At 42.1% G+C, this 24,995-nt stretch overlaps 1 protein-coding gene across 1 annotated transcript in view; it reads right to left on the bottom strand.

Annotated features, from left to right (window-relative positions):
• LOC106600699 (transient receptor potential cation channel subfamily M member 4) overlaps nucleotides 1-23,210 on the bottom strand; it is a 90,389-nt gene extending 67,179 nt beyond the window's left edge. Inside the window, exons 1-4 of the mRNA XM_014192261.3 lie at nucleotides 22,860-23,210; nucleotides 12,452-12,513; nucleotides 12,059-12,236; nucleotides 1,042-1,225 (exon numbers count right to left, since the gene is read on the bottom strand). Of these exons, the coding sequence (XP_014047736.3) occupies nucleotides 1,042-1,225; nucleotides 12,059-12,236; nucleotides 12,452-12,513; nucleotides 22,860-22,931 (496 nt within the window). The 5' untranslated portion in view covers nucleotides 22,932-23,210. The remainder of the gene's footprint in view (nucleotides 1-1,041; nucleotides 1,226-12,058; nucleotides 12,237-12,451; nucleotides 12,514-22,859) is intronic.
• Nucleotides 23,211-24,995: the final 1,785 nt, after the last annotated feature.

The raw sequence follows: 24,995 nt of genomic DNA, 5'->3' as shown, positions 1-24,995 counted from the left end.
GCACATAAGTAAAATTCTTTGTTTTCACATGCAAAAGTGATTACTTTTGATAAAAAGGCTTTTTCTGCCTTCCAAATGAAAACTAGTTTGAAGATTGGAGCATAAATATATTTTATGGAAAAGAGAGTTTCTGAATGATGCATCATGCTGACTTGTTGACAACATGACTGGGTGGTGCAGATTACTGTTCTTTTTGAGATGGGCGCTCCTCCCTCACCGCTTTTGTTACAGAATGGCTCAATTACGCTTTACAAATTATGAATATGCTTGAGAATACGTCGCTCATCGCTTCAAGCCACAACCGCCAAACAGAGCAAACGTACCTCAAAGTCTGTTAAAAAACATTGAAGAACATTTTGGGGAAATCTGTCATGTAGTACAAATGGTCACACAATGTAGCAAACATTTAATCACCCCCTATTTGGCTTAGTGCTTTCTCCTTAGCTAAACTAGGCTTGTCATTTTTTTTTACATATCATATACAGTGCCAGTCAAAAGTTTGGACACACCTGCTCATTCCAGGGTTTTTCTTTATTTGTTTCTTTTATTACTATTTTCTACATTGTAGAATAATTGTGAAGATATCAAAAAAATATCACTAATGGAATCATGTTGTCACCAAAAAAGTGGATGTATAATAAAAATAACAGCCCTACTGTGAAGTAGGAACTAGCACCAGCTTCCTTAATCCCATCACAAATGGTTACTAAACAACTCAAGACATCAAAAGGGATTCTTAGATACTTATGACAATGTGTATAATGCATTATAAACACATCATGATGCATTATTCCTGTATGTTAAAGAGACTGGACCCATTCATCTCAATATGAATTATTGATATTTTAAACAAATAGGTTAAACAGTGGGCGTTGTCCTCACATGTGCTCTGTGCCGTCCTGACCAGCCTCTAACCCAGGACATCAGTGTGTGTGTGTGTGTGTGTGTGTGTGTGTGTGTGTGTGTGTGTGTGTGTGTGTGTGTGTGTGTGTGTGTGTGTGTGTGTGTGTGTGTGTGTGTGTGCGTGTGCGTGTGTCTCACCTGTGCTCTGTGCCGCCCTGACCAGCCCCTGTCTCAGCACCTCCCTGACCCAGGGCTTGACCTTCACGCGACCACCCCCCCCACCCACCACAGAAACCACCAGGTTGGGGGAGGGCACCCGCCAATGGGTCGTCATCAGGCTGTACATGATATGAGGTGGGGTGTCGCATGACAAACGCAGGAACTGACCAATAGGAAGAAAAGAGGGGAAGAAATTGACAATTAGTATCGCCACACAATAAAGTTATGATGATCAAGCGGCTGTGGTGGTTTGTGAATACCTATGCTACATAAAGTGCTCCTAGCTAGTTGCTTGTTTTGCCTATGGTGTAGCTATTCAGAGGCAAAGAGATATCGGTACAGGTAAGAACATTCCGTCTGACTGAGCCAATGTTGTGAGGCCTGGCAGCACTGCTAGAACACGGACTTCTCTGCTATGGTTCCATAGAATGCCAGACAGACGTTCTGCTGTGACAGCCTCATACAGTATCTCACCACTGTTAAATCATGTGACACATAGAAAAAAAGTTTTTCTTAACGTTTAAACTATTTTTTTTTCTTGTTAAAACAGTAAGAAAGATTCATAAAATTCCACGTGAATTCACAATGCACAATATCAATTCCGAGCCCAACCCGATATCTGACATCAGGACCGGTTTTTCTCCACAACCTGATCCACCCGCATTTTTCGGAGAGACGATTCGTGACAATTTATTTAATTTCATGTGAAGCTGTCTCATATCCGTTGTTGGGGGCCTGCACTGCTGCCAGCAACGGTTTGGTTCTCATAGAGCGTCTCTTTCAGATGGTTAAGAATTCCACCTTTACAACCGTTACTGTATCTCAATTCCACCTCGCAAAGTTTGCATTTCACCACCTTCTGAATTAACTTCTCAAAGTATTGCCATACAGGACTTCATGCTGTCGCTTGCCTTTCCTTGCCATTTTCCAATTGTTAACAACAATGACGTGTGGAGTGCTTTATATCCATGGCAAATCATTTGAAAGATGCATATCGCTTTGTTACTGTTCAAAATATGAATACATGTCAACCTATTTTGTGGTTCTAGTCCTAACATGTAATTGATGGTTATATTAGAGCAATGTATATTATGTAATTGTGCACTTGATTAAAAACCCAAGACTTCTCAAAGACCAGGCAAGAAAGCTAGATCTAAATGCTTTGTAATGCCAGTACTAAATTGCTCCCTCCGCTAGTCCTAAATCGCTCCCTCCCCCTTGGCACCAATCCTTCGATGTTTGCAGATCTGTAGGGTCTGGGCATGTAGGTTATAAGCAGTGCAATGATGGATCTCACACCTTACAGATTGTTAGGGCCAAAGGAAGAGATAGGGAGCGATTTGAGACCGGACGTAAATGTTGAGGAGACTTTCCCAATCACGCCGAGTTTCCCTAATGCCTCAATCTGCACTCAAACCTGTTTCGTTATGTAATCCAAAATGTTTATGGGATACTTGTGCAAAAAAACATTCACCTTTTTCCTACTATTTATGTTAAGTCTACGCATACAATTTGATGCATACGTTGGATTTTGTCGCGGATCCTTCCGGAACTGTCATTACGCACACCTGGTCCCTATTCTCAGTGATTAGTAATTGTATAAGTGTGCCCTTTGTTCACCATTGTCCTGTCAATAATTGTTCCAATGTCTGTTGGTTGTGTGAGTACCGTTGTGCTGTGTGTTTTGGCTTTCATGCCATTGTGGATTGCGCAGATGATTACGGATCTCGTCCCGTGTGATAATCATTGTGCCATTGTGTATTTATTCGAGGTACTCCTGGCTCTTTTGTTTGGGTCTCAGCCCTGTGTTTTGTATAAGTGTTTGTTTGGTCTTCGTCCCCATGCCTTTACATGGCACGCTGTAATTTGGGTAAATAAAAAACCCTATTACGCATTCCTGCGCCTGTCTCCCGATCCTTATACCAACGTGACAGATTTATACAATGTATGCACCACGCAGAACGCAATGCAACTGCCTCTGCAACGCAATGCTGCAAGGCAAACGCAGCGTTCCGTTCTAAATTAATGTTCTTCTGGTGTACCAAAACGCAATGACGCTGTCGGTCTGATTGAGGCGTAATGGTTATCTCTCTGTCCTCTTCCTCTAGATGAAAAGACACGCAACTCTGCATGTCTAGCAGATTGGATGTTAGCCTACCACCTGAAGCGCAATCTTGGCAAGATAATCTGCTCTTCCTCCCTGGAAAGGCTGGCCTGCTCCAAGACCTCGGCCATGGTTAACAACTCCATTGTGTCCCCCTACCAGACTGTGTAATACTCCTTTCCACTCTCCACTAGCTCCCATCAGCAGTGTGCATCAAATTCAAGTCCCTGTTGCTTGCCAATAGGGTAGCAATGGGAATCGATCCCACCGCCCCCCCCCCCCCCCCCCCCTCCTTTTCCTAGCCTAGCTGGTAGGAGCGTTGGGCCAGTAACCGAATCTCCGAGCTGACAAGGTAAAAAAACCTGTCGTTCTGCCCATGAGCAAGGCAGTTAACCCAATGTTCCATGGGTGCCGATGACGTGGATGTCGATTAAGGCAGCCCCCCCGCACCTCTCCATTCCTCCAGGGCCCCTAGCTGTTGCATATCTTTGTCCTATCACACCTGATTCAACTAATCAATTGCTTGAGGAGGGATGTCCAGGGGGATATAAATGTTTTGTCTAGAACAGACATAATTATCTGCCAGGTAGAATAGGAAATTGTAATAACTCTTTTCATTACATTTGCACTTGCAATGTTCTATACATTTCACCTGAGATGTCACTGACTATACCTCAGTTGTACTTCTGTTGGAATTGAACAAAAATGACTGGGGGTCCCAAGGAACATTTTGAATTAAATACTGTTCCACTGTTCACTCCTAGTAAACAGTCAATCAGCTTGGTCCATAATGTGACTCATTACAATGGGTTTTTATCACTGGTTATTCATGCATCCTTTTCCATAACCATTTCTAGCTTCATCTCCTTGGATCTGCCTAAGGCCTATGTGGATCCCCATGACCTCAAGGAGGAAGTCAAGGTAAGCCACACATAGGGTGTTGCAGCCAGCCGCGACCGGGAGACCCATGGGGCGGTGTACAATTGGCCCAGCGTCGTCCGGGATAGGGGAGGGTTTGGCCGGCAGGGATGTCCGTGTCCCAGTGCGCACTAGCGACTTCTGTGGCGGGCCGGGCGCAGTGCACGCTGACACCCGTCACCAGGTGTAACGGTGTTTCCTCTGACACATTGGTGCGGCTGGCTTCCGGGTTAAGTGGGCATTGTGTCAAGAAGGAGCGCGGCTTGGTTGGGTTGTGTTTCGGAGGACGCACGGCTCTCGACCTTCGCCTCGCCCGAGTCCATACAGGAGTTGCAGCGATGAGACAAGACTGAAAGACTGAAAAAGGGGTACATTAAAAAAATTTAAAATAAAAATAAAGCCACACATAGGGTGGACCTCAATATGTAATGGATACGCATCGGTGCGATTCACAATGCTAAAATATAAACACACCTGGAGACACTTCATCATTTTTGTAGAGAGGTTGTTGCCCAGGCAGCACTACCGTAGCTAGCAAAATAGTTAAAAAACCAGGGCCACTCGCATTTCCCCCACACTTTTCAATCAGGTGTGTCATAAGTTAAGTACTTTCAATACAGCTGACATCCACTGACATAGGCTTTTGTAGTTCATAATAATAGCCCTTTTTGTTCCAGTCTTATCTTTAGATAAAGTGGTAGCCCATCATGGGCAGGGGCCAGTGGAGGCTGGTGGGAGGAGCTATAGGAGGATGGGCACATTGTAATTACTGGATTGGAATTAATGGAACAGAGTCAAACATGTGGTTTACATATGTTTGATACCATTCCATTTATTCCATTATAGCTATTATAATGACCCATCCTCCTATAGCTCCTCCCACCAGCCTCCATGGCAGGGGCCCATGGTAGGGTAAATATGTTGCTGAAATGGACTTTTCCCCAAATGGGAATATTATTTTCCATAATTTCCAATGTTGCCCTGATCTCATCCTTTCGATTTACTTTTACCCCATTATGACAAAGCAAAAACAGGTGTTAAAAGATTTTTGCTAAAAAAATAAAATACCGATGGATATATAACATTTACATAAGTATTCAGACACTCAGTACTTTGTTGAAGCATCTTTGGCAGCGATTACAGCCTTGAGTCTTCTTGGGTATGACGCTACAAGCTTGGCACACCTGTATTTCGGGAATTTATCCCATTCTTATCTGCAGATCCTCTCAAGCTCTGTCAGGTTGGATGAGGAGCGTCACTGCTCAGCTATTTTCAGGTCTCTCCAGAGATGTTTGATCAGTTTCAAGTCCGGGCTCTGGCTGGGCCACTCAAGGACATCCAGAGACTTGTCCCAAAGCCACTCCTGTGTTGTCTTGGCTGTGTGCGTAGTTGTCCTGTTGGAAGGTGAACCTGGAAGGTGAGCGGGTGGTATTGGTATCCGAGGCGCAAATGAAAAGGTCGGACCCTATGTACGAGTTGTCAATGGCCACGTTGTTATGAGAATGGCTGTAACCTTTCAGCCAAATCTTCTGGTGTTTGTGCTTCAAAACGCTCAGTGGCTGTCAAGGCCTGTCAGTCACCACCGTCTCCGCGTGTGGCAACCTCTTCAGTACCTGCGAACTGAGATGAGTATACCGGTCTGTGATATCGCAAAGTGTTTCACCAGTGGGAGTCATCGGGTCAGTTGCTGGACTGGCGCCATTAGTGTCATTGTAAGGGGTGACAGTCCCCCACAAAGCGGAAGGTGTATCATCGGAAGCAGAGTATACTCTGTGCATCAATGTTTTTCTTGCTGAGATGGCCGCAGTTGCTTGCGGAAGTGTACGAAGAGCAAAAGAAGTTCATCTCAACTACCATATTGCACGACCAAGGAGGAGGAGAGTTGCTAATTCACAGAGACAGCTGGCTCGAAATCATGAAAAGAATGGTCAATTAGGTTGGCTGATGGAATGTGTCGTAATAACTCCTTGGATCGGATTCTGCACCAAGAGGTTTCTAAACGTCTTTTTCCCAAGGGGTGCTTTCGACAGATACCCCTCGTGAATGACTGCGTTGCAGCTAGCGTTAGGGGAAGACAGTGTGGTCAGTGGAGAAGGCACTGTGGCCTGTGACCATACCTGGTTGGTTTTCCAATCCATCAGTGGGAGTAACCGATCCATCAAATCTGCTCCAAGTAGCAGGGGTGCAGATTCGAGGCTGGTAACATACACAGGGTGAACGAGCGATACATCCTGGAAGTGTAGTTTCAGCATGACTCTCAATGTGAGAGGCGAGGTAGTCTGAGTGGCCCCTTGAAGTGTAGTGTCGCATCGTTCCACTTTTAACCAACGTTTAGTTGGATTCAAAGCCCTTTTGAGATCATTGAACATTGTTTGAGAGATGAGCGATATTGTCGCGCCCGAATCAATTAGCGCATGACAAGTTAAGCAATCCTCCAGGACTGTTTCCAGGTATGGGCGTTTAGATTCGTGTTTAGTGGACATATACCCCACAAAGTGGAGTGGTCGTTTGCAACGACGTGATGTGCCATTTCTGTTCAAGGTGGAAGCAGATCGACTTTTCAGATTTTGAGTGGGCTTGGCTTTAATGAAGCGTTTGACCTTTTTCTTTGCAACCTTTGTATCGGAGTCTATAGACAAAGCCCGTGGGCTTGTTTCTTGATCAAGCGGGCCCTGGATAGGGTCTCGAGTGAGAGCGGGAGAAATTTGAATTTTAACGTCCTTGCTATGGGTGTTAATTCCTGCGGACCTGGTGTCCGGTAATTCCCTGGTAATTACAATTTCTCAAAATGTTCTCGCTTTAGGTCTTCACGTAGTGGAACTTCTGGAGAACACTGGTCTACGTTTTGATCGTCCTTCAACCCTTTGTTACCCTTGTGCTCTGACACTTTGTGTGGGTCGGGTGCAGGAATGTAGCGAACAGGTCGATTGTAGCGGTAGTCGTTTTGATGGCGACGTACTTTACAGTTATTTTGACCACGGAGGTTATTGGAATCGTGGTTTCGTGGTAGAAACCGTTGTTGTGCGTCATCTCTCAACGCTCCAATACCTGATAATGCACCCTCTAACTGGAGTGAGTGCTCCTGGTCAAACTTCAAAACCGAGTGGTCAGGGTTCTTAGCGTTGTGAACTTTTGATGCCTCAAAAGCTGTGCTTGCAAGCTCTCTGAGCTGTAAGATACGCAAGTTTCAGTGAGTAGGCCAAAGTAAGCTGAACGAAGCCTATGATAGTAAACTTGTGGGTGTTCGTTGCAAGCTTGTTTGACGGTGTTAGCCAGTGAGCTATCGTGTTTGCGAGTCGCAGAACCAGTGAATTCTAATTTCAAAGCTGTGGCAAGTTTAGCGTAGTCATTTAGCACATGTTGCTGTTGTAGATGAATGAACCGCGTCACGTGTCTATTCGACATTCGCTTCAACAGGTAAACCCTGTCAGAACCCGTAGCATTTGGGTAGCCATCCAATGCGTCCTCTATGTCAGCTAGGAACGTTTCAGTATCATTTGGCTCACCTGGAACGGGGTCAAAGGTGGGGAAATTCTTGACGAGTTTGTCAAGGTATTCCGTGCCAAGCGGGCGGAGAGGGTTGGCTTCATCCTGTGGGGAAATTGGGGCCGAAAGGCCAATAGGAGAAGCCAAGCTTTGGCTTTGTTGGCCAAGAAGCACCATATTACTCAGTGCTGAATGGCCAAGAGGAGAAGAGTGAGGGACACATGAGGGAGGCAAAGTCTGAAACCTATCGTCTTTACTCCTTTGAGTACAGGGCTCCGGTTACTTGGATGGGTATTCACGGTGTAGCACGTGATCGTTCTGTAATTCCACCAGATTGTACCTTATGGTGGTATTCTGCTGCATTGCAGAGTCCACTTGAGCACTTAAGAGTACTGATTTTGGACACGTGAGTGTCGCACTTGCTCCTTTTGGTCTCAAACTTATCTGTCATGGTTTGCAGATAGAGATCTTGAGTACGGAGCGAGAGATTCAGTGATGAGATTTCCTCAGCTTGTTTAGAAATCAATATTTCCAACTTCATCACCTGAGTTCTCTCATCATTCATTTGGTCAGCGACTTCAATGAGTTCTGCTGATTTGTCATCCAACTTAGTTATTGTGTTCATTAACTGATCGACTTTGGTCTGCAGCATTTGGCGTAGAAAACCGTGTTACTTTGAGTAACGTTCAACAAAACTGCATGCATGTTATCAAGTTGAGAGCGCCTGTTTGTAGATAACTCGTCATATTTATCTAGTTTGCCTTGGACATCATCGTATTTAGTTTTGGCTAAATCGAGTTGTTCCAGTAGCATATGATTTTGAATCCTGTGGAAGACAATTTTGTTAAAGAGTTTATGCTTGTTCATCATCATAGGTTTTTGCAATTGCATTTAATTGTTCAGTTTTCAAACGCAGTTCCATAGCTAGCAGAATTTTTCCCTTTTCTGCATTTGTCATTGATTTCCCGGTTCTCTCCACCTGTCCCTTTATGTCTACCGTTACCTGCTCGTGCTTCAGCTGTGCAATGCGGTATTGGACCGATGCCAATCTTGGATAGCAAGACATCAGGGCTAGACTGGTGAGAACCTTTACGAGGCCTGTGCCCAATGTTTGATTTTGGAGAGCTTTGTTTGTAATTTCTGCTGTTTTTCCGCTAATGGCATATTTAGGGTTGGTATCGCTGCTGAGGTCAGAGATCAATCCATTTATGGGTGGAGGTTCACTAATTAGCGGGCGAGTGGGGACTATCCCCTCTGATAGCTTGCACATTATCAGAACATTTGAAAGGAAAAATGTTTTTCTTAATTTTCCAAAGTTTGGTTTTGGAATACGTTGGGAGCTGCAAAGACGATTTTAATCTATTTATAGACGTTAATGAACCATCAGTACGGTACCAGTACTGTGGGAGTTGGACATGAATGAATTTGCAAAAGCAAATTGAATTAATTCATCAATGATAATGATTAATCATACCTGGATAGGCTATCTGGGAATTAAACTTTACTTAACCGGGGAAGTTGGTTCATCTAGCTTACTATTGCAAAGTTTAAAATGTCTCATTTAATTGGAAGAACCTAGAAAGGTATGTTCAACATATTTAAGACGATGATATCCAAGCAATTGGGATAGTTTGGATTATCATAAAAGTAACCAGTAGTTTAAATGTTATGGTACATTCATCACTAGGTTCACTTCTCCCTAAGGCCAAAGCCACATAGGATTCCGCTGGAGGCGGGACTTCCGTCAGTACTGGGGTTTACTAAATGTGCTTTGCAAAAGCCGATTTTACTGATATATCTATTTTTATGATGAATAAAACCTGTATAGGCTATTTGGGAATTAAACTTTAAATTAACCTGAACCTTGTTGATCTAGGTTAATTTGAAAAGTTTAAATTGTCACATTGTAGAAAACCAATCAATTTGGATATTATTTCAAAGATCCACTTGAAAGATAAATCTGGCAATTTTACTTGTTAGTTCAATTGAATGAGACATCGATATCCAGTTAATTGTGATTGGCTGGATATCTTAACGTGATCCACGTTTGGGTTTCACCTAATTATTTTTCAAGAGATGTACTGGCGATTCTTCACCACCAGTGATCGCAGAAAGCTGAAATCAAACGGAAGCACAAAGGGCGGGACTTCCGTCGCGCAAGGCGGAGGAATTTCAACGGGACACAGGAAAAAGAAAATACTGTTTCCCTTTGTTAGCTTAGCATCTCGGGCAAGCTAATCCTACTTTGTAAAAGAAATCTCACTTCCAAGCACAAAATAGGGTCCCCTTCACCATGGAAAGGGGGGTTTACTAGTGACGTCTCACATTAACCCATTTGGCATACTTTGCTAGCATTATGTTGACCCGAGCGACACGGTACATAAATACAGATACTCCTGTGGCCTAACCACACTGGCTTAGCGCGGAAGGCGGATGGCTCAGTCAACGAAGAGATCTATCTTATTTCTAACCTTACTGGCTCTATGCCCTTGCTCTAGAAATTAGACAGAAATCGTACCGTTTGGCCTAAAGGACTAAATCTGGAATTTACAACTCATTGCCCTAACTATCGACACACGACCGGAGGCACTCTTCTTAGCTTGTTCAAATGGAAACACACACAACCAATATCTTTCTCTATTCGCATACAACAGTCTGTTTGCACAATTGATATATATAATTTAACAGCAAAGTCCAATTCTATCTTAGATTCCTTGCACGGGGCGTCATAATATGTTGTGTCTTTGGCATCATTAAAGTGAAGACTGTTATTATATCAAATAAATTCTCTGTAATTATTATTACGTGATTAAACTAATCATGTAAATGTAATTAACTTGGAAGTTGGGGCACCAAGGAAAATCTTCCTTGGTGCCCCAACTTTTCCTAATATAGTTATAATTTTCCTAATATAACTCATCAGATATTTTAATATCTGATCAGTCTTCTAATAATGAATTATTCTTTACCTCACGTTAGTCTCATTCCAAATGTCGTAAATTGTTGGTTATCTGCACGAACCCAGCCTTTACTATGAATCATCCATACATCAATTGTCTTAATCATTTATTTACTAACTAACTAAATAATCACAGAAATGCATAAACAAACAACGCAGTAGATATGGTTACAAGGAAATGATAGGGGAGGTTCCCTAGTGGGCTAAGCCAATATGACGGCTTGGTGGACAAAGGGAAGTGGGTGTGGACTGAGAAGGGCGGGAAAGACAAAAAGAGTCACTACACAGTTGATAATTACATTAATTGAAATGCTAACCCTTTGCACATGAACGCTCACTCATTCGGGAATAATTTCAGTCAATATATATTTACGCCCAGTGTGTCGTCGTGATCTCTGTTGGAATCATCAGTCCTTCTGTTGGAAAGTTCATCCGAGCGTCTCTCTCTGCTTCCCTGAAGTCTTTCGTGGTTAGAATGGATACTTCAGAGTACCATTCAGAAATGTTCTCATAGAATAGAACGGCGGTTGTCGGTCTTCGCAGGTTGACATAATTTCTAGCTGAAGACTAGTAATTAGTATCTAGGATTTGCTCTTATTCTGTTGGGATCGATAGTCTCAGAGTTGAACCATTTCCAGCCGTGAAGCCAATGCTCCATGTGGTATGGTTAGGAATTCAACAACCATTACAACCTTAGCTTATACGGAGGTTTTTGTGGTCTAAACTCAACCTGTGCCCCCTCGGTGTCCATCGAGGTACAATTCTTTCACATTAAAGGTTTAACATCATATTACATCATTTCACAAATAGTTTCATCTTTACTCATTCATTTTATACAAGAATTAGACGCAAACCCCATAGAAATGTACATATTCAGAGATATAGTCATGTGTGTTTCCTGTCCTCTATGAGGTCACCAAATGAAACACACTCGTCATTACCCGTCCCTTAAGTGTCCACGGACCTTCTCACAAGTGGACATTTTGTATCAAATCCCTATTTTGGGGATTTAGGAGTTCGCCATGTGAAATCCTTTGTTCTCTCTATGTGTCTCTTTCTACATGGCCAGGGGGAGAGAGTCTCCTCCAGGAATTTACGACCTGAGATAACAGAAGCCACTAGCTATACCCAAAAAGGGCCACGTCATGACAATAATATATTTTTTAAGTGATCATTGCTTATTTATTCACGTTTACAGTGTCAATTTCAATCAGGCACTGACGTTATCCACCTGAGAAACACTGATAACCCGGAAACAGAATTGAAGCAGAACACAAGCAATTGACCACTGAGAATTCTCAAGCTCTGAGCTTTTCACACTTTGATGTCACAATCAGAGCCAATCATAAGCGTAAAAATGCTCACAATAATAATAGATTGTGAGTTATTTTACACTGTGAGCTTTTTGACAAGACACCGGGCACTAAGCCAGCTACCAAATTAATGAATCACTGACAGAGATGTGTGTGCGTGTGTGTATGCACATGTGTTGATATGTGCATACATGTGTGTGAGTGTGTGTTACTCACATGGCTGTGTCTCCTGCCGGCCCCTGCGAACTCCAACTCTCCGAAGGCGTCGGTGGGGTACTCTGAGGAGTGCTGAGAGCTGTCCCACTGGCTGACGATGGCCGTCCCGAAAAAGTCTCCTGTAGCGATGGAGCAGTGTGTCTCCCGCACACCACCACACTGACACAACAACCCATTGCTGACAGGGAGAAAGAGATACACATGAATACACACAGACACACACACACACAACCAGCCATAACAGTCAACAGATAACACATAGACACACACAGTGACATCATTTGCTTTGCATGGACTAGATACATTTTGCATCGGGTAACTGTATTGTAACTATACTGTAACTGTATTGTGTCAGACAGATGGACCACTCAGTGACCCAGATAGAGGCTGTACCTTAATGAGTCCTCTACGAATGTGGTGCAAACTCTCTTTTTGATGATCTTGGGGATCCAGCTCTGTGAGGGAAAGAGATTGTCACTATTAGATACTCTTACTGAACTCTCTAACGTTATATAACAGGCTACAGCCTACAGATGTTGAATTGTAAGTGAAACAGGGTGATTGGTAGCAATTAGTAAATAGCCAAGTCAACATACACGTTGTGACTCTCAGAAAAAAGGGTATTATTTTCTGTCAATGATTTATAACAAAATACTCTGTAATGTTAAAGTGTAAGAAAAATTCTAACATTTGTAAAAACAAATAGGAAAAATAAAACAAATATATCTTAGATAAGTATTCAACCTCCTGAGCATTCCACACCTGGATTGTGCAACATTTGCCCATTCTTCTTTTCAAAATGCTTCAAGCTCTGTGAAATTGGTTGTTGCCATAGATTTTCAAGCAGATTTAAGTCAAAACTGTAACTCGGCCACTCAGGAACATTCACCATCTTCTTGGTAAGCAGCTCCAGTGTAGATTTGGCCTTGTATTTTAGGTTATTGTCCTACTAAATTCAAAAGGAACTCGCACATCTGAGGTCTCTTTTTTGCAGGTGCGTGGTAACAGTTGAATAAAACGAGAAAAAAGAAGGAACCCGCACACTGCTCTTGATAGTATCACTGCTCTTTAATAAGCTTTACGTGTCAGCCTTCGTCAGAGCTCTGAGGCCGATATGTAAAGCTAATTAAAGAGCAGTGATACTATCAAGAGCAGTTCCTTCTTTTTTCTCATTTCCCCTTTTTTCTCAGGTTATTGTTCTGCTGCAAGGTGAATTCATCTCCCGGTGTCAGGTGGAAAGCAGACTGAACCAGGTTTTCCTCTAGGATTTTGTCTGTGCTTAGCTCCATTCCATTTATTTCTTATCCTGAAAAACTCCCCTGTCCTTAACGATTACAAGCATACCCATAAAACATGATGCAGCCACCACTATGCTCGAAAGAAATATGGAGAGTGGTACTCAGTAATGTGTTGTATTGGATTTCCCCCAAACACAACACTTTGTATTCAGGACAAAAAGTTAATTACTTTGCCACATTTCTTGCTGTATTACTTTAGTGCCTGGTTGCAAACAGGATGTTTTGGAATATTTGTATTATGTTCAGGCTTCCTTCTTTTCACTCTGTCAATTAGGTTAGTATTGTGGAGTAACTACAATATTGTTGATCCTTCCTCAGTTCTCCTATCACAGCTAGGGCTGTTACAGTGACCGTATTACAACCACACCGGCAGTCACGAGTCATGAAGGCAGTCAAATTCCATGTGACCGTTTAGTCACCGTAATTAATTAGGCGTCTCCAAGCTCTGATTCTGCTGATGGTCATTAGTAGCCTACCAAACTTGAAAATCAAACACTTCATGAGAGCCCATGAGCTCATGTTGCACAACATTTCTATAGGCTATGCAACTGCGTGAGAAAATAGTGTGATGGCCTCTATTAAAAAGAGGAGAATCCCATCAGCTCTTTATACACTATACCTACTACATATATTACTCAACTTTCTTAATATTAAGCACATTGCTTCTCTTTACTATTAAGCACATTGCTTATCTTTACAACAGGAGTATAGCCTACCTGGCTGGCACGAAATTAACCACGGGAAAAGCGTCCTCCATTCACTATTACAGTCCATTCGGAAAGTTTTCAGACCTCTTGCCTTTTTCCACAATTGTTTTTTTCCCCCTCATTAATCTACACATAATACACCATTATGACAAATAAAACACTTTTTTAAACATTTTGGCAAATGTATTAAAAATAAAAAACTGATATTACATTTACATAAGTATTCAGACCATTTACTCAGTACCTTTGGCAGCGATTACAGCCTCGAGTCTTCTTGGGTATGACGCTACAAGCTTGGCACCCCTGTATTTGGGAAGCTTCTCCCATTCTTCTCTGCAGATCCTCTCAAGCGCTGTCAGGTTGGATGGGGAGCGTTGCTGCAAAGGTATTTTCAGGTCTCTGCAGAGATGTTCGATCGGGTTCGAGTCCGGGATCTGGCTGGACCACGCAAGGACATTCAGAGACTTGTCCTTGGCTGTGTGCTTAGGGGTCGTTGTCCTGTTGGAAGGTGAACCTTCACCCCAGTCTGAGGTCCTGAGTGCTCTGGAGCAGGTTTTTATCAAGGATCTCTCTGTACTTAGCACCGTTCATCTTTACCTCGATCCTGACTAGTTTCCCAGTCCTGCCGATGAAAAACATCCCCACCGCATGATGCTGCAGGTGACGCTGGACGTGACGCTTGGCATTGTCATGGAAAATTCTATAATTAGTCATGCTATCCCTTGTTTAACTGCTTAAAGAATAGTCTCTTGTTATATAATAGTGCTTTTTCTAACCGGATACAAATTTGCCTTTGTGTGACTTAGTCAGAAGACTGGGTGTATAGCTAAGGTGCAACAGCAGCATGTGAGACATCCCATGAGTTTACTATCTGCAGGAAGTTAGCTGTATAAAACCTTGCAGAAAGGAGCACATTATAGTGTGAACTGTGACCAAACACAGTTTTACGGTTGAGCCCTCGTGCTATCAACCTCGGCTATCTTAATCTGCACAGACAAACCAATTGCCTTTTACACTATGTTCCGTCCCTGTTTCCCCACATCTGCTAAACTGCCTTGTAGACAATAGGTTGTACTTTTTCTATAAAAGCTGAGACCCAACTATGTTCGTTGGGCCTTAACTATGCACTGTTGCAGTGCGTGGTTAACTGCTCCATTTTTGCTAATCTACAGTCCCTCTCTTCTTTAGAATTTCCCCCACAATTTCAGGCCAAAGAGTTCAATCTTGGCTTCATCAGACCAGAGAATCCAGAGTGCTTTTGGCAAACTCCAAGCGGGCCTTTTACTGAGGAATGTCTTCCGTCTGGCCATTCTACCATAAAGGCCTGATTGGTGGAGTGCTGCAGAGATGGTTGTCCTTCTGGAAGGTTTTCCCTGGAAGGTTCTCTCTCTGTTAGAGTGACCATCGTGTTCTTGGTCACCTCCCTGACCAAGGCCCTTCTCCCCTGATTGCTCAGTTTGGCTGGGCGGCCAGCTCTAGGAAGACTCTTGATGGTTACAAACTTCTTCCATTTAAGAATTAATGGGGCCCCCAGATAGCATATGATAGTAAAATGTGTAGAATTGCAGGAAATTAGCTGTAAAACTGCAACAACAAAAAATCTCAGCCTCATGACAAAATGTGAACAAAAGCATGAGATGGCCCACTGGACACACACTGGTTGAATCAACATTGTTTCAACATTGAACCAACTTGGAATAGACGTTGAATTGAAGTCTGTGCCCAATGGAGTCCTATAAAACAGCAAAAGCGTAGAATTGCAGGAAATTTGCATTTTCTCTTCCACAGATGTAGGATTGTTTTTAAATGTAATCCCCTTTTAGATTACATTTTAAGACAGCAAAATATGTGAGGACCACCAAAATCAAAGTGAGAACTACCACAGTCAAGGACCTCCAATATGCAGACAACTGACAATCGCTCACTCCAAAGCAGACCCCCAAACTGCCCTCAAAAGCATCTCCGAAGCATACAAGAGTCTGGGTCTGAGCCTGAATTTACAGAAAACAAAAAGGTGCTCCACCAACCTGCCCAAGGACAACCACCAAATCTGATAGTAACTCACGTTGGAAGTGAACCACTTGACAACGTGGAACACTTTGCTTACCTTGGCAGTCACCACTCACAACGAGTCACCATTGAGGAAGAAATACAGACCAGGAAATGCTGTGCCAGCACAGCCTTTGGAAAACAGACAAATCACGTGTCCAAAAACCACAACCTCAGAACCAACACGAAACTCATAGTGTACAAGGCTGTCATAATCCCAACCCTCTCTATGGCTGTGAGACGTGGGTGACATACAAAAGGCACATTCAAAGACTGGAGCGTTGACAGCAACAGTTCTTGAGGAAAATACTGAACATCAGGAGGGAGGATCGACGGACCTGCGTCCTGACCCAGGCCAACATCCCATGCATAGAATCCCAAATCAACTCCGATGGACAGGACACTGCCCAAACAACTGCTGTACTGGCAACTGGCAGGGGTGAACGCAAGGGGGCAAAATAAAAAAGGTACAGACATCCTTAAAACCAACCTCAAGAAATGCAATATAAACACAACAAACTGGGAACTCTACACAAAACAGAGCCACATGGCAACAATTTACACACCAAGCTACAATAGACTATGAGGACATCCGCACAACTCTGGCCAATGAAAAACGACACTTCCCTCCCCTCCAACCTCACTTGCAGCGTCTGTAAACGGGTCTGTGGCTCCAGGATTGGCCGGCTCAGCCACAGCAGGACCCCCAACAAGCAAGCCACCTAAAAAAAAACGGTGAAAAATCCCCACCTCGAGGGATTGCTGATGACTGAATAAAACACATTTGATAACAAACAACAGCCACACATTAATCATTATGTCACCAGAATAAGATCCTCAATATTTATTGGAATGGAGCATCAAACTCATCACCGTGCATGTTTGCCAAGTTCATAATTTATTTCATCTGTAGCCTAACAAACTGCATGCTTTCCCAAGTCATAGTGGGAGGACCACACAACATATCATCGCGTGACTCCAAGTTAACTTCAATATGATGGTTATTAAATCAATATTGGCGCATTAAAAGGCGTTTTCTAACGCCATTTCGCGCATAACACATTTTACCGATACAAAAAGATCCCACCACGTCAAACAAACAAATTGTCTGTTGACATTTATGAAATTGTCCCTACATTTCCTGTTTCCATCAACCCGGTCGTGACTTTTTTTAATGCGTCAGGTACAGTAATTCAGCCGGATGAGATGGTTGAATGGAAACCTGGTTAGTGTCTCTTTATTTGCTCTCTTGAAGATGTCCAGCCTTCAATTGCTTGTCTCTCCTTTGTTTATTTTTCTTGGATCAATGACTTTCATGCATAGTACCATATATACCAGCGTGTGGGCTATCATGTCTTATCTTCACAAGTTTAGTTAGTGAGAGGCTGCATACAGACAAAATTTATGGGCCAATTGTTACTCATAACCTACATTTATGGTCTGTAAGTGAATGAATGAATGGACATTTTATTTTGATTCACAGACAATGATTCACAGACATAATTCCTCCGATTATCTGTGCAGTGCGCATAAAGAGTGAAAAATATATTAATACATAATTGTAAATAAGGTTATCCAAGCAATAATTATAACCCTAGGGCAGTAAAAAGAAATCAAATTAAATCCGGATAAATAAATACAGAAAAATGAAATGGAAGGCGTTTAAACCCAATCTAGCACAAAGGGAAGATTTAAGTGTGAGACAGGCCTACAATCTATATAAATACCTGCCATTTGCTTTATAGGAGCTAATTATTTTTATAATTTAATTATAGGTTGCACTTTTTATTTTATTACAGGCTTTATCTAAAAATTCCACAAACGGAAATAGACAGAAAAACTTTTCAGTTTCTACTCATCACTCACCACACAATGCCAGAGTATATCTGGTGGGTTTTCAGGAATAAGGACAAGGGAATATCGTGGTAGAAAGGGCAATAGATGATCAAATCTATTTCATTCTCAATTTTTTTGAGGTCACAAAAGTTACATAGTCTTTCCTCTTCCATTTCACAATTACACCAACCTGTTTCAATATGCAGGAGCAATATCCCTTATCTTACCTGTTTCAATACGCAGGAGCAATATCCCTGATCTTACCTGTGCACATAGCAATCTCTTGCTTTTAGGTGGTTGTACATAATATCGCTCACACACAAATGCAACCTTGATGAAACAAAAGGTTCTCAATTTGGGTTTATGATTAATCCACCCATTTCTTTCCGTATTGCATCATTAGTTGTTTTTTTTAAACAGCATCTGTGTCTCTCTTAATTTGGTTTTCATACAACTGTTCACAGTCCAACTGTTGGAAAAGGTCAGACATTTCGGTTGCCCATGCAATGTAGATCCCAGCTGGCTATTATGGCAATTGGCATATCCAACAGTCTATTCCAAAGTCTCACCATACACACCGTCCATCTCACCAGTTATTGCAAGTATAGGTGCAAACTTGTGGATACTTACACTGAACAAAAATGTGCAACATGCAACAATTTCAAAGATTTTACTGAGATACAGTTCATATAAGGAAATCAGTCAATTGAAATGAATTCATTAGGCCCTAATCTATGGATTTCACATGACTGGGAATACAGATATGCATCTGTATTCCCAGTAGGGGCGTGGATCAGAGAACCAGTCAGTATCTGCTTTGATCACCATTTGCTTCATGCAACGCAACACTTCTCCTTCACATCAGGCTGCTGATTGTGGCCTGTGGAATGTTGTCCCACTCCTCTTCAATGGCTGTGCGAAGTTGATGGATATTGGCGGAAACTGGAACACGCTGTTGTACATGTCGATCCAGAGCATCCCAAACATGTTCAATGGGTGACATGTCTGGTGAGTGTGCAAGCCTTGGAAGAACTGGGACATTTTCAGCTTCCAGGAATTGTGTACAAATCCTTGTGGCATGGGGCCTGCATTATCATACTGAAACATGAGGTGATGGCGGCGGATGAATGGCACGACAATGGGCCTCAGGATCTCAATGCATTCAAATTGCCATTGATAAAATACAATTGTGTTTGTTGTCCGTAGCTTATGCCTGCCCATACCATAACCCCACCATGGGGCACTTTGTTCACAATGTTGACATAAGCAAACCGCTCGCCCACACTGCCATCTGCCCAGTACAGTTGAAACCGGTATTCATCCGTGAAGAGCACACTTCTCCAGCATGCCAGTGGCCCTCAAAGGTGGGCATTTGCCTGTCAGTTACCACGCCAAACTGCAGTCAAGTCAAGACCCTGGTGAGGACAACGAGCACGCAGATGAGCTTCCCTGAGTCCGTTTCTGACAGTTTGTGCAGAAATTCTTCAGTTGTGCAAACCCACAGTTTCATCAGCTGTCTGAGTGGCTGGTCTCAGATGATCCTGCAGGTGAAGAAGCCGGATGTGGAGGTTCTGGGCTGGTGTGGTTACACATGGTCTGCGGTTGTGAGGCCGGTTGGACGTACTGCCAAATTGGCTTATGGTAGAGAAATTAACATTCAACTATCTGGCAACAGCTCTGGTGGATATTCCTGCAGTCAGCATTCCAATTGCATGCTCAAAACTTGAGACATCGGTGACATTGTGCTGTTTGACAAAAATGCACATTTTAGAGTGGCCTTTTATTGTCCCCAACACAAGGTGCAACTGTGTAATGATCATGCTGTTTAATCAGCTTCTTGATATGTCACACCTGTCAGGTGGATGGATTATCTTGGCAAATGAGAAATGCTCACTAACAGGGATGTAAATATTTGTGCACAACATGTGAGAGAAAGAAGCTTTTTGTGCATATGGAAAATTACGGTGATCTTTTATATAAGCTCATGAAACATGTGACCAACACTTTACATGTTGCATTTATATTTTTGTTCAGTGTAAAAAATAACATACTGCTCTGGTATTGACATGTTCATTTTTGAGATACCTCTTAGCACCCCAAACTCCTGCTGAATAGTCATTGTCAATAAGTAATTGTCACAAGGATTGAAAATGAAGTTATTCTTGTATCCATGTCACCACAGAAATTCTGTGCCATTTATGATCAATTTACAGTTGTGCAGATTTATACAAATATTTGCCAAACACAATGGCCTTACACTATAGCCCTGAGTCGGTAGATTTTTGGCAATGAATGTGAAGCTACTGGCATAGACGAATGTAGGCTATATCAAGATTAGGTTACAACAGGTTTGGTGGAACTGTAAGATCAAGATTAAGTTACAAAAAGTTTAGTGGTGCTTGTAAGCACTTCTTGACTGCTGAATTTCAGTCATTGGTTAATAACCTGTCTGGGCTAGGGGGCAGTATTTTCACGGCCGGATGAAAAACGTACCCAATTTAAACAGGTTAATACTCTGGCCCAGAAACTAGAATATGCATATTATTAGTTGATTTGGATAGAAAAAACTCTGAAGTTTCTAAAACTGTTTGAATGGTGTCTGTGAGTATAACAGAACTCATATGGCAGAAAAATCCAAGCAGGAAGTGGAAAGTCTGAGAATTGTAGTTCTTCTTTTGATTCTCTATCGAAGCTACAGTGACTGTGGGGTGACGTTGCACTTCCTAAGGCTTCCATTGGCTGTGTAAAGCCTTCAGAAAGTGGTTTGAGCCTTCTCTTGTCACTGGGCAGAGTATAGGAGCTCTGTTACTGAGTGGTCTGCCTGGCAACAAAGGGATTGGATATGTGCGGTCACGCGAGCACGCCGTTCCTTCTTTTTCTTCTTCAATGAATATGCTATTGTCCGGTTGGAATATTATCGCAATTTTACGTTAAAAATACCATAAAGATTGATTTTAAACAGCGTTTGACATGCTTCGAAGTACGGTAAAGGAACATTTTGACTTTTCGTCTCTCGTTCCGCGCTCGCGCGTTATGCCTTTGGATAAGTGATCTGTACGCACGAACAAAACGGAGGTATTTGTACATAAATATGGATTATTTTGAACAAAAACAACATTTCTTGTGGAAGTAGCAGTTCTGGGAGTGCATTCTGATGAAGATCAGCAAAGGTAAGAGAATATTTCTAATACTAATTCTGAGTTTAGGTTGCCCCGAACTTGGCGGGTGTCTGAATAGCTCACCGTGATGGCTGAGCTATGTACTCAGAATATTGCAAAATATGCTTTCGCCGACACAGCGGTTGCATCCAGGGGTAGTCTATCTATAATTCTTTAAATAATTGTTATATATTTTGTCAACGTTTATGATGAGTATTTTTGTACATTGATGTGCACATTACTGGACGTTTTGGTGGGAATACATTTTCTGAACATCACACGCCAATGTAAAATGCTGTTTTTGGATATAAATATGAACTTTATCGAACAAAACATACATGTATTGTGTAACATAATGTCCTAGGAGTGTCATCTGATGAAGATCGTCAAAGATTAGTGCTTCATTTAGCTGTGTTTTGGGTTTTATTGACATGTCCTTGCTTGGAAAATGGCTGTGTGATTATTTTTGTCTATGTACTCTCCTAACATAATCTAATGTTTTGCTTTCGCTTTCAAGCCTTTTTGAAATCGGACAATGTGGTTACATCAAGGAGAAGTGTATCTTTAAAATGGTGTAAAATAGTTGTATGTTTGAGAAAGTTGAATTATGACATTTTGTTGTTTTTGAATTTGCCGCCCTGATATTTCACTGGCTGTGTCCCGCAGGTGGGACGCTAAAAGTTAAATCGATTGAGGGAATTATATTTAAATGACAACCACAAGTCTGAACTCGCATTGAGGTGACGTGGTCACAGACTATTTACTGCAATTTACCTCTGGTTGGAGAGTTAAGGCACACTACCCTACCAAGCAAAAGAGCAGTAACTGCTCATAGAGTGACACTGTGAAAAAGGACTTCAACGTTTTTTTTATTGTAGGCATATCATTGGAGATGTGGTTATCTGTTGTCTTACTATGAGATTATTTTTTATTTAAACTGACATTGACATGACCTTTGACCCCAGACTGCAGTTACTGCCTTCTTGCTTGGTACACCCACTGGAATACGTTTCCATGACAATTTGTTTTGTTTACACAAACTTGTTTTCATATATTTATTTGCATGTGGCTGTCAGTGTCATATAGTTTGATACTTGTATCAGCAAAGAACAATAAATAATACCAAGGTAAACAGTAGACACTGCAGCCCAACGCTTAGTGAAACCAAGGTAAAAGGCAGTTACTGCCTTTTTTATTGGGTTCACTGTAACTTTTTGCAGTTACTGCAAACATGACTCCCATTTTCTCCACAACACAACACAACACAATGGAGGCAGGATATTTGTCCACATTATAAAGCATGTATTTAATGTATAAAAATGTAAATAACTAATGTTTAACAAAATGTGCATCTACTGCTGTTTTGCTTGCTAGGGCAGTATAGGATAGGCTATCACTCTCCCAGCTAGTCTATGATGTTTTGCATGTCTGTTTTGACAATTGACGGGCGTCAATTTTTTTTTTTTTACATATATCTGCGTAATCCCACTTGGGTCTAACTCCCGGAGTAGGCTAGGCTACTGCAGTTTGACCCCTAAATTACATCCGAGTAAAATGTGTATTTTGGAATAAACGTTTTATTTATTAAATCTGTTAACGCTATACTTGTTGCATTCAGCGAAACATTTAACAAATAAACAGAATCACATGGTGCATAACATATTGTAGCGTAATTTACGCACGATTTTGCCATGCGTATACCCAAAGGTTATTTAATGTTCGAAATTGCTCAATTTATAATAGTAAACCAAACCTGATCTTTCTCTGATTTTTCTGTTCCCGTTCTCCTTCCGCCTCCTTCATGCCTTTTATCCGTATCCTTCATTATGCACTCTATACCCCTCCCTCTCGCCTCTTCCGTGGAAAGGGAATAAAACAATTTTCGAATAGGTCCGAAACCCAAAAACAAATAGTTTGAAGTTGACCGCTGGAAGTGCACCGCAAGCGGACACTGGTTCTGTATGGGGTGGACACAGCGATGTAAAACTATTCGGAATGGTCAACTCGAGCTGCGCTGCGCTCCGCCCACAACCAGTCACACCGAGCAACCTCAAGATGTTTACAGAGCTCGATGTACAGTAGCTCGGCGTAGTATAGTATAGCCGAGCCCACGACAGGTATGTTGCAGGTGCGGTGTAGAAATGGGAGGATTCCAAAGGAATGTTTGGGAAGGGAGGGCAGGAAAGAATGTCCGGGGCATCTCGCGTGCATTCAGTTACATCGCAGTATCTGTGTTTCCCCATCTTTGGACCAACAATCGTGAACGAATGAAACATTTGCCCTAGCATGTTTAACATTGTTTGTGGTGTTACTGTTCAATCATGGCGCAAATTCAAATTCAAACGCAAAGGGGCATCATCAAAGAGAGTGAGACCCGCTCTGACTCTGACAGTCAAAACAGAAAAACGGAAGGGTGGTGCCGAAAAAGTTAGAGAAACCAAAAAATAGCTATTGAGGCCGTCACTTCTAAATGTGGGAAATTAAGACTTTTTTGCTAAACGTTCTGGTTCTGCTGGTCCGAGTGCTGTGTCTGAGAAATTACAGATAATTTGCTCTGGTGTAGTCCAGGTTGGAAAAAAACCAGATAGACACATTCACGCACACTGACATAGATAATGTACTACCACTACTGCCAGTTAGGCCAAATATTTTTGCTGTATATTGTATGAAATATATTTCATACCTACTATAGTAGGCTAATTATGGAAGGTGGATTCGGAGGAACATTTGGACACTAGTCTACTTGCAATATAGCCTAACAAGTCGTAGGATTGGCTTTTATAACACATAGGTAAGGCAATGGCCATCTTCTACACATTTATACAGTGCTTTTAAACGTGATGTATTACAATAAAGATCAATTCGTGGACTGTCTGTGTATTTTAATAGTTTGATCAGTTTATTTGCTTCTGAATCTGTCTCTTCAGCCCAGCGAGTGAGTTTATGAGCTGGAGTAGCAAGTGACTCTGGTGTCGGATTACATTACATTGTCACAGCACTGAAGGCTGGAATGTCCCACCTATCTCCCGTTTATTTCATTTGTTGAAAAAGGCCTGTCACAACTTGCCAGAAATATACACATAGACGAAGCACACAACGCTGGAAATCTATCCGCATCCACATAAGCTAGTCCAGACATCATTCTTTGACAAACACAGAAGGTTGTGTATTAGATGAAATAGAAGAAAAGAGAGGGGGATAGAGAGATACAGCCAAAACATTAACTTTTTAAGTATAGGGGGCAGTATTTTCATTTTCGGATGAAAAGCGTGCCCAGAGTAAACTGCCTAATACTCGGGCCCAGAGTCAAATATAGAAAACACTCTGAAGTTTCTAAAACTGTTTGAATGATGTCTGTGAGTATAACAGAACTCATATGGCAGGCAAAAACCTGAGAAAAATCCAACCAGGAAGTGGGAAATCTGAGAATTGTAGTTCTTCTTTTGAATCCCTATCGAAACTACAGTGTCTGTGGGGTCACGTTGCACTTCCTAAGGATTCCATTGGCTGTCAACAGCCTTTAGAAACGTGTTTCATCCTTCTCCTGTTACTGGGCAGAAAAAAGGAGCTCAGTCAATGAGTGGACTGCCTGAGGACAAAGGACTTGGTGATGCGCGAGCCCGCGAGCACGCCGTTCCTTCTTTTTCTTCTTGAATGAATACGCTATTGTCCGGTTGGAATATTATCGACATTTAATGTTAAAAAGACCCTAAGGATTGATTGTAAACAATGTTTGACATGTTTCTACGAACGGTAATGGAACTATTTTACTTTTCGTGTCTGGATTTACGCTCGCACGTTATGCCTTTGGATAGTGATCTGAACGCACTAACAAAACGGAGGTATTTGGACATAAATATGGAGTATTTCGAACAAAAATAACATTTCT

Source organism: Salmo salar, chromosome 03 (genome assembly GCF_965601325.2).
Source record: "Salmo salar chromosome 03, fSalSal1, whole genome shotgun sequence".
NCBI classification, from domain to species: Eukaryota; Metazoa; Chordata; class Actinopteri; order Salmoniformes; family Salmonidae; genus Salmo; species Salmo salar.
This window is presented reverse-complemented; position numbering and strand designations above follow the sequence as displayed.